The sequence below is a fragment of the Monopterus albus genome, unplaced genomic scaffold (genome assembly GCF_001952655.1).
Source record: "Monopterus albus unplaced genomic scaffold, M_albus_1.0 scaffold58.1, whole genome shotgun sequence".
NCBI lineage: Eukaryota > Metazoa > Chordata > Actinopteri > Synbranchiformes > Synbranchidae > Monopterus > Monopterus albus.
The window spans coordinates 1,354,936-1,365,309 of NW_018127938.1; the positions used below are offsets into that span (position 1 = coordinate 1,354,936).

Here is a 10,374-nt window from a genome sequence, read left to right on the forward strand (position 1 = left end):
TTGATCAAAGAGACCAAACACCTGCTTCAGTCTCTCTAAAGGAAAAATTGACTTTCTCTTGTTTACATTACAGTCAATTAATACCAATTATTTTCTTGGCTTGACTATTGTCGAAAGCAGCAGTTTGAAGGTGTTACTATGGCTCTTGGTAATTGTGATGGAAATTACTCACTCATTTCTTAAGTTTTACAAACCACACAATCAATCAATTAATTGACACAATAACCTGCAGATGAATTTATAATGAACATTTTTATTTGTTCAATTTTTTTTTGTTTGAAATGTTTTCTTGTTTACATGTATGAGTCAGAATAATGGGACCAGAGTACTTTTACATTTAATACATTTCCAAGGCTAAATTTTAACTTGTATGGGAGAATTTTTACACTTTTCCTCAGGTAAAGCAGCTGGACACCATCTCACCAACATACTCTAGTTCTACCTTAAAGCTATCACCATTGTATTGTTAGGTGTACAAAACACTGTACTTATGACATTCAAAACTGCAAAGGATACTATGAACCGTAACAAACAGTGGCAAGGAACTTTAAAAAGAGTAGATTATAACAGCTAGCAAACCACTATGTTATCGTTTCACTAAATAACAGTACACAACATAAACTCCCTCCCTGTGGTTTTCTTCCCACAAGAACTGGGTAAAATTGGCTAACAATATATTTGTGACAGTTTTAAGGTAAAATGTTAGCATGTTGGTCAAAATAACCATATTTTAGTTTGGCTAAATACCTCAACAACAGTATTAAAACCTATTTTCTGACATAGAGTCAAAACAATCCCTTGTTGTTAGTTTGTAACAGAACTGAAGCTCATTAAGAACCTAGATCAAGTCAATCAGGATGTTTCCTTCAAAATATTTAAAATTATTATATTAAATGTTTTATTGTCCACATATTCAAATTTAAATCTCCTTTGTGTAATAACTGCTTGCACTTCATTGTCTTCCATCCAGGGAAACCCAGGCCAAAATGAAATCAGATAGCTATGTGCAGTAAATGGTGACACCTGATTTGAATCATTGGGTCTATTCAGTCCACTTAACCTCTCTGTAATTGACAAGTTAAAGGTGCAGTCCTTAATTTCAAGAGACAGCCAAGGACTTTGATTAGGATGTGGGTCTGCACCTCCCCACTGGAACAGACAAGGGCACTTTTACAAAGGAAATAAGGAATGGAGTGTGAGCTACAAGAAATGTTATGCCTTTAAGATAAATTAAATAATTTGCCTAAGGGTAATAATATAGAGCTGCAATATTAATCTGACAGTTTGGTTTTTACACTTTGGAATACACTACAAACACTTTTTAAAAAACATTTTAGACAATCATAAAGTCAAAACACCAATTCTCCTCAAGTCAAGTGTTTTCTCATCATCCCTGTATTACAATCTCTGTAATTGGGTTCAAGATGAGGTAAAGTGCCTGAGTGAAGAACTGGACAGATTATGTAAGGGGATAGTATTAGGGGCAGGGTAAGCGGGATGTGGGAGGTAATTTACTGTGATGTTACATATATGTATGCATCAATAGGCAAGCGAATATTGAGTTCAGGGGTCGCACTGAGTGACAGTCCCCTTTTGATGGGAATTGTAAGAAATGCAGCTTCACAAGCAAACGTTAAGATCAACGTCTGGGGAGACGCTGCACAGGGATGTAAAAACTGGACACCTCTCTGGGGAAACGTTGTGTGAGGATTTCTTTATTGTGGTACTTGCTTTATTTGCGTTTTGTACACAATATAGACTGTTGCTTTCCTGCTGGGCATCAGTTCATTGTGTGTCATATTTCCTAACACAGGCTACCAAACAGTCTAATCAGTGACATTTCTGAAGATCAGATATTGACTAAGAACCGGACTATTCAAGCACACACGTTTCGCTGACGCACAATATTTGGTCCTTAGTGTGATGATTTTTTTTTTGCTGTCCTCGAACTAGCTTTATCAGTTTGGCCTGTCGTTTTATGCAGACAGTGGTTTGTTCCAAAGCCAGGCTGAGGCGTTTTGACACGGTGTTAAATGCCCAGTACAGGGCCAATTTGCACTGTTTACAGCCTGAATCGCTCCGCTCACACAACGCGGTGATATACCAATGTGCAACATTTTCAGCCTTAATCTAAATGACAAAAACGCCTACAAAATGGGTGACATTGCACGTACTTAACAAGTACATTGGCATGGTAATCCGGCTGCATTTAGCTGGAGGTGTCACTTTCCCACCAGCAACCGTGACTTTCATGCAGCCTCCCCGGGCGCTTCCCAGTGACGGGCAGCCGACAGAGAGGAGGGAGGGATGGATGGATGGATGGATGGATAAGAGCACAGACAAATTGATGAGTAGAGCCCCTCCCCCCCCCGATGTGATCTGAGGCTTTAACACCCACGTAGGGTTAACAGACCTGTATGCGCACAAGATACATTCAGTAAAGTTACTGAACTGGTGGAAATGTATTTTGACAAGATTTTACACTTTAATAAATCTATATCGATTACGGGGGACTTGTATTTTTTTCCTTGTTATTTTTGCTTTAAGAATTAATTTGACAGATTTTTTTCATTTATACCACAAAATCACCACATCAGATGTTTTGTTTCTAGACCGACTTGCATCTTATTCATCTCATATTTGGCCCACAAGAACATGGAAATGGGTTAAACCAGCTCCATGGTCAAAATACAAGTTCCAAGGTTTAATAAAGACAGACAGTGGCTTCGATAGCGCCAGCACCTGTGAGGACAAAATAAATAGCCCGATGGTCATCAGGCCTATTGCCTCTGTACTACAAATATGTCGGACTATAAATGAGAAGCTAAAGAGAGTGAATCTTCTGCATCCCCTGCCGTGACTTTGCAGCCTGATCTACAGGATTGTGTCTTAGTGAAAGAGATAAATAGTTGGGACGTCCAGGAAACACACAGACACAGCAAGTGGATCACTCTTCTGTTTTTGGGGCCCCTGCGCTTTGTTGTGACGCACAGATCTGGCTCGGGCTAATCCTGCGGGAGAGGAGTTAAAAATGAGCTCCATCATGTTGTTTGACAGAAACTCGCAGGTTGATAAAGTGGACTCTTTGAGAAGGGCTGAAATGGTGATTTCCAAAAAAGAAGAGGGATAAAACAGCCGAGGACTCACGTGTCTGCATCTCCGGGCTCTGCAGGCTTCACAGACGTCGACCAATCATAGGAAACATATTTCATTTATTTACTCTTTTGTGTAAAATAACTGTATAGTGTGGCACATAGTTTTGTGCATATATTATTTTTTATTTTTCCTATATAAAGTATATCATGTTTTTTATTAAATCCGGCAACTCTCTAAAACAATGAACATAATGGTTGTAATTACAGGCGTGATAAGAATGTGATTAGTTTATCATATGGACCCCAACTGACCTCTCACCTACAGTAATGAATTAATTTAGCTTCCTTTCAAATATCTGGCTTTACAAATAGTTGATTTCGATGCAAAAATGGGATTTAATCAAGGAGAAGTTGATTTTGCATCTTAATTTGTCATGATATATATTTGTATTTTGAGCACTTACCATATGAACAGATAGTCTCATAGGCTATATCATCAGTTTAAACGCCTGCACACAGGAAATGTGATTTTAATCTATTGAGATTTCAATCATTAGTTGATAATTGATATCAAGTTTTTATTTCAATGTTTGAAACGACACTGGAAATCTTCTAAGGTAGCCCCATGAGATTTATGAGATTAGGATTTAAATAAACTTGTAGGTTTTTAAGAACTCAAAATACTTCACGGTGGAAAGAGCGAGGACTCGGTGGTGTTGAAAGAAGACAAATACTATTCACATCCGGGAAGGGGTTTAGTCCAAAAGACATTCATTCTGTGGTAAATCAATAAAACCTAAAAATGCTTTGAAATCTTCACAAGTCGGTGACCTGTTCACGTTGTTGCATAGTCAGTCCTATTTCTCACCAAACAAAAGGGGAAATGGGTCCATTCTGGATCCATGCTTTATCGCCATAAGCCTATTTAAATGTTGAAACTGAAATAAGATGAAAATCGCTCCAGTGGAATCAAATAATGTTGCACAGAAACAACAAGCCCATTTTAACGTGGAAACGTTACAATTATTCCACTACTATTTTCACTTATTCCACCCATATCAAGCGAATGAACAAAAGTTGGAGCCTCCACAGCATCCACCCTGCTGGAGGATCCTTAGCGCCGTCCCAACTTTTGCAGCTGACCTATGACCTCTGACCCCAGTAAAGGGGGTGTGGCAGGAGAATTAAAAGAAAAAAAAAACTAGGAAATCACTAGAGCATCACATTATTATGATCACAGTTATTTGTTCGGTGACCCTGCCGGTAGTTCGCGGTGATCCCACGTGGTGACTGTGTCCTCTGCATCACGTGTGCTGCAGCAGCTGCTCCGCCGCTGTCTCTCCCCTCTGTCCCTCTCCTAATGGTTTTATGCCGGAGAAACTTGCCCTATTATGCTAAAAGGTTTTGTCGCACTAAGCCGTGCATGTGTGTTTAAAACGTACATTTCATTAACAAACTGCGGAGTTAAAAGCGGATTTATGAGGCTTCCAAGGACGGGTCTGTACCCCGTCTCGGTGCTGCTCAGTCAGGTTATATCAGCAGTTACGCCGCCTGCACACAACACTGCAACTCTGGGATTTTTTAAAAGGAGACTGGCTGCACCTATGTCTCTCACTCTCTCTTTCTCTCCACACACGCACACAGAAGGAAAAGAGAGGTTAGTTTAGACACTGTGATGCCTTAAAATGAGAAATATAGCAATTCCAAACCAAGCAAGTGAAGCTGGTATGAAACATTTCTTGCTTTTCAAAGCACCAAAAGGCAGAGGTTTGGTTTGGTTTGGTTTGGTTTGGTTTAATCGCCAAGCAGGAAACAGCGTCACCCAATAAGAAAAGGATTTTTGATATCAAAAGGATTTTATTGGACTTCTGTTACTATGAAGACACGCACGGAATGTGTGAAATCACTAATCACAAAGGAAGAATTTGTTTTTATTTGATCAGTTTTCGATCGGAAATAAACATTAATAACTTTTTTTCAAATCTTAAATTTCTAAATTAGGCTCAGAGAAATTCCATAATTAAAGAAAACAGGAAAACACACGCGCGCTGCGGATAAACAGGATGAAAGTTGATGAAGACTCATCTGCTTAGTGGTCCGCATTGACGAACGTCCAGGTCACTAGAGATTAACACAAAGCGAGTCTAATCGGAAGCCATGTTTCCCTTCTTTGACGCATACGCGCGCATTATTAATGATAGCGCTTAATTAATCCGACTTTTATCCCTAGAGCAGAGATGTCGGAGCTGGCGCAGAGGCAGCATCGCTTTGCACTGCTGAAGCAATTGAAGGAGAAAGTTTATTCCCCAGTCCATAACACATCAAAATTATACATAGTTTTACGCAAAATAATTTCCAAATAAATGGGTGAAAATAATAATAATGTATTCTGCCACATATACTGAGACAAAGAAGAGCTTGAGAATCACCAATTGCATCATATCTGCATCTATATAATTTATTTAGATGTTTTCATTTATTCAAATACAGCCTCTGACACAGATAACTGACCGGTGTTGATTATAGATATTTTCATTAACCTACTAAAGGACTTCCAATAAAATCAATTATACGGTTAAATCGCTTGTGGCACATTGGAAAATCCCACGTTCTCAATTAACTACACACATATTCCTTTCAGAGACAGAGGCCCATATTAGTCTTTTTGAACGTCTGCTAAAATTCAAAAGCCCAGTCTTCCATCCACTGGGCTTCCAAACATTTCTCACACGGCGCAGGAAGCCTTCTGTATTTGATTCGACATCCCCTCCCTGAGCCCTGCCTACACCGCTCACCTTCATGCTTTTGAATAAATGTTCTCTTTGCATTCACCCGCTGCCCGCATTTCCTACTTTTTTCAAATGTAAAAACGTGTGATGACTGGGGTCGTTAGCACCTCTTCCAAACTCTTAAGAAACGTCTTTATTCTCTCCATTCATTGTCAATGCTGCCGCTGCTCAATATTCTTCCCACCTTCGGCTAATCCTGCGGGAATAAATAGACTTGAATTCATGCTTTGCATTCGCAGCTGGGAATTAACACGGTGGGTTGTAGAACTGGAAATATGAAGTCATGCATTTCAACATTTAAAAAAAACAAAGCAAAACTGTTTAACTTTTACGGGCTAACAGCGTAGCAAAGTGACATGCAAGGAAACTGGTTTAAATCAAAGTGCAGAAAAATCCATGCATGCAATTTCACATTTAAAAACGTTACAACATTAAAGAGTTTAAAGGAGGATTCCGTGAACTTAGCTGATGTCGTTTTCATGCTGCAGCTTTCAACAGTGTTTGTATTAGCAAAGTTAAAGGTTTGGATTGTTTTTACGCAACCACGTTAATGCGCATCAGATCTTTCAATCATGCAGACCAATTTTCTCTCCCCCTCCTCCTCCTCCTCCCTCTGCCGCCGTTAAATGGTCTATGACGGACGAACACAGAAATCAGCGGAAAGCAGCACTGCTGATGTCCCATTGTTGACAAATCCATGAAACAACTCGTTTGCATGGTTTAACAGAGGGGAGAGGAGGGTGGAGGGAGGGAGGAGAAGACAGGGGGCGTCTGTCGTCACCAAACCACGTGTCCTGCACTGATAGTATATCTTATACTGGGAAAAGTAATCTATCAGACGGTCCTTTTAAAAGCTCCGGCTTTTAAAAGCAGCAAGTGTCATCTCGACTTGGTTTTCCAAATGTCCCTCCTATAGGAAGTATACGCACCGAAAAGGGCAGTCGGAGCGCAAAAGTCGCACCATCGCCAAATAACTTCGAGGCAAGACGCGCCGCTTCTCATAGGCCTACTCACTTACCGAGTGGAGAAATATTTGTAAAAGTGGAAGTTTCTCTTTGGCTTGACTGACCGGCTGCCGATTCAACGGCATTTAGATTTTGGGAGACATCCGATCAGAAGGGGCAATCAGAAGTCTAAGAGAACGGCTGTGTGCGCGCACAAACCGGCTTACCCATCACACCCAACTGCGCGTTTGTTTTGGCTCCAGTAGACCTTAAAAACATTGCAAGTAAGCCGTGAGATGACCCTGTCTGGGGGCAGCGAAAGAGCCAGCGACATGTCCGGCCAAACTGTGCTTACAACGGAGGACGTGGACATCGACGTGGTTGGCGAGGGAGACGAGGAAGGCATGGAGAGGGTGGACAGCGACTGCGACAGCCCGGGGGCAGGCATCCTGCACGACCTCCGAGGAGAGATGGCAGACGAGGAGGTGGAAGACGAGATCGAGGTGGAGAAGGAGGAGATACGGTCCGGTGGAGGGAGTCCGTGCTGTGAAAGCTCCGGGGAGGGAGAGACGGGCACCGGAAAGGGAGAAGGTCATGAAGGGAGCGCGGCGACAGGAGGAGCGATCCAGAAGCCCAAAAGCAGCCTGGTAAAGCCGCCTTACTCCTACATCGCTCTCATCACTATGGCCATACTCCAGAGTCCACAGAAAAAGCTCACACTCAGCGGGATCTGTGAGTTCATCAGCAACCGTTTCCCGTATTACAGGGAGAAGTTCCCGGCGTGGCAAAACTCCATTCGTCACAACTTGTCCCTCAACGACTGCTTTGTGAAAATCCCTCGGGAACCTGGCAACCCCGGCAAGGGCAACTACTGGACCCTGGACCCAGCCTCAGAGGACATGTTCGACAACGGCAGCTTCCTCAGGAGGAGGAAAAGGTTCAAGAGAGTTCAGCCGGACGTGCTCAGGGACCAGACTGCGCTCATGATGCAAAGTTTTGGTGCGTACAGCCTGGGGGGACCCTACGGGAGGCACTACGGGATTCACCCGGCTGCATATTCCCATCCGGCGGCTTTGCAGTATCCGTACATCCCCCCTGTAGGTCCCATGCTGCCCCCAGGAGTCCCTCTCCTGCCCTCTGCGGAGCTGAACAGAAAAGCGTTCAACTCCCAGCTCAGCCCGAGCCTTCAACTCCAACTCAACAGTCTGAGCACGGCGTCCATGATCAAATCAGAGCCGTCCAACAGACCATCTTTCAGTATAGAAAACATCATCGGGGTCTCCAGCGCCTCCTCGACCTCACCGGGCGCCGCTCAGGCCTTCCTGCGGCCTCCGGTGACGGTTCAATCGGCCCTGCTGAGCGCGCAGTCACTCTCTCTGACCCGGACCTCAGCCGCTATCGCGCCCATCCTCAGTGTACCATCAAATATTATTTCGGGACATGTTTTACCCTCAGCAGCGGCGGCGGCAGTGTCCAAATGGCCTTCACAGTGACTTGAAACCGAGAAAACAAAAAAACTCTTATTTTTATATAGAGACATTATTAATGGGGGAAGTGGGAAGAGCACAAATCAATAGGCAGCACTGGACTCTGTAGGCAAAGAGCGCTGAAACACAAAACAAACATGAAAACGGAGATTTTCTGTACAGGTAATATTTGTAAATATTTGTTTAAAAATGATAATGATCGTTTTACCGGTTTGACTTTTACCTGTCTTTTATCCGTTGGTTTTGTTCAGACCTGTGATAATTATTTTATTTTTTTGTAATTTTGCTTTTTATCAGAAGCTCAAATGGACACGATTTTTGCTTCATTTTCATACAAGACACAAAAAGCTCTGAAAAATAGACTGTTTATAATAAAAAAAATCAAATATATGTAGTTCTATGTAGGTATATGGTGTTGTAAACTGATTTGTAAATAAATCTACGAAAGAATTCAAATCCAATTTTCATTATTAACATTCTTAAATTGTTTGGCAAGTGATTTAACGAGAAGCATGTTATTATTAAAATTGTTGTTTCTCACATTTTGTAGGCATAAAAATACAAGAAAACAAACAAATTGAATTTTGATGTTTAAACATTATGAAATTGCCATAAAACAAAAATGTCTGTGAATATAATGTGCTTAAATTTGTTTATAATTGTTTATAACAAATATCCACTACGTTATTTTTTAATTGTCTTTTTATAGTTCACTTTATTTTAAATCATTCTATTATAAGTCCATTTGTCCAGTAACTTTAATTATGTTTTTACCACAATAGCTAAATCATATGAACCCATTTCAGTAATCGATTTTTTTAAACATATATTGCAATTTTATTATATAAAATATTTAAAATTAAATAAGAATTGTTGCTTAAGTAATAAAAATAACAACAAAACAAAATTAAAAGCTATAATATATGAACAAGTGGCTAAAACCAAGGCTTGTTGTGTGGAAGGGAGGAAATGTTATATCCCGAGAAGATAAATATAAAAATGTATTTTCAATGTGCGGTTATTTACGGAATAGTTCTCCAGTTTTCCACATCTTCTTTCACATGTTAAGACAAACTGGTGGTCTAATTGCTTTGTACAATATATCTGCGGTTGGCTTCCTGACGTTGATCCCAGCTGTAGCTCACCGTTCCGACACCGTTTCGTTCAGCATTACATCACTGCTCTTCTCGTTTTACAAGACGTCCTGGCGTGGCCACTACAAAGGTAAAAGTTTCGCAGTTGTGTCTGGCTAATCACCTCTACACAAACAGCAAACGGGGTGTGTGAGAGTGTGTGTGGGGGAGGTTATCGGCGCTATATTTAACTGATCCTCCTGGGAAAGCGAAAGGAGCCTCTCTCTGCTTCAGTTCACTTCCAGAAACCGAAGAAGGCGCTGATGATGCAAAAGGCTTCTCCAGTGTCACCGTGGCACTTCTGCTGCATCCATTATCACTGTAGGGCCATGCTGTTATTACCAGTAGCGTAGTGTTGAGGTTCTGTGTGACAGAATTAGTTTTATTGTCACCGTTGGCTCATTATTACATGATCACATAACATAAAGACATTTAAAAAAACATAAATATATACATTGCAGACTCTAATAAGGTTCTTAATTATTTCTGTCATTATAGGCCTTTTTCCCTCTTTTGACTTTCAGCTATGAATTAAGCAGGTATTTAATAATCACATTCTCACTCCGAAAAACACTTTGTGTGTTTGTACCACAGACATCCAGCGACCTCATTTAGTGTACAATTAGAAAATGTCGTTTTTATTCTTTTATCGGGTTATGTAGAAAACGGAATGTGTCCTCCAAAGCAGTTCTGTGACTCTCGAAGACCTGAAATAAAAAAGTCCAACTCACACTAAGGAACTGGTCAAATATTTGGAACTTGTCATATCAGTTATTTTCATTTCTGATTTATTTCCGTCTCAACATGTGCGAGGCGTGCGTGGTTACCGACCCAGGTTCAGCCCGCACAAAGCAAGGCCCTTGAGCCGAACTCTCACGCTCACACGCATATCACACGCACCTGGAGTCCGTGTGTGTGTGATGTTG

General features: G+C 41.2%; 1 protein-coding gene across 1 annotated transcript; it reads left to right on the forward strand.

Moving 5' to 3' along the window:
- The first annotated feature begins 6,773 nt into the window (after positions 1-6,773).
- foxd3 (forkhead box D3) lies at positions 6,774-8,646 on the forward strand. Its single transcript, XM_020602799.1, has one exon. The coding sequence runs from the start codon at positions 7,125-7,127 to the stop codon at positions 8,319-8,321; it is 1,197 nt and encodes a 398-aa protein (XP_020458455.1). The 5' UTR covers positions 6,774-7,124; the 3' UTR covers positions 8,322-8,646.
- Positions 8,647-10,374: the final 1,728 nt, after the last annotated feature.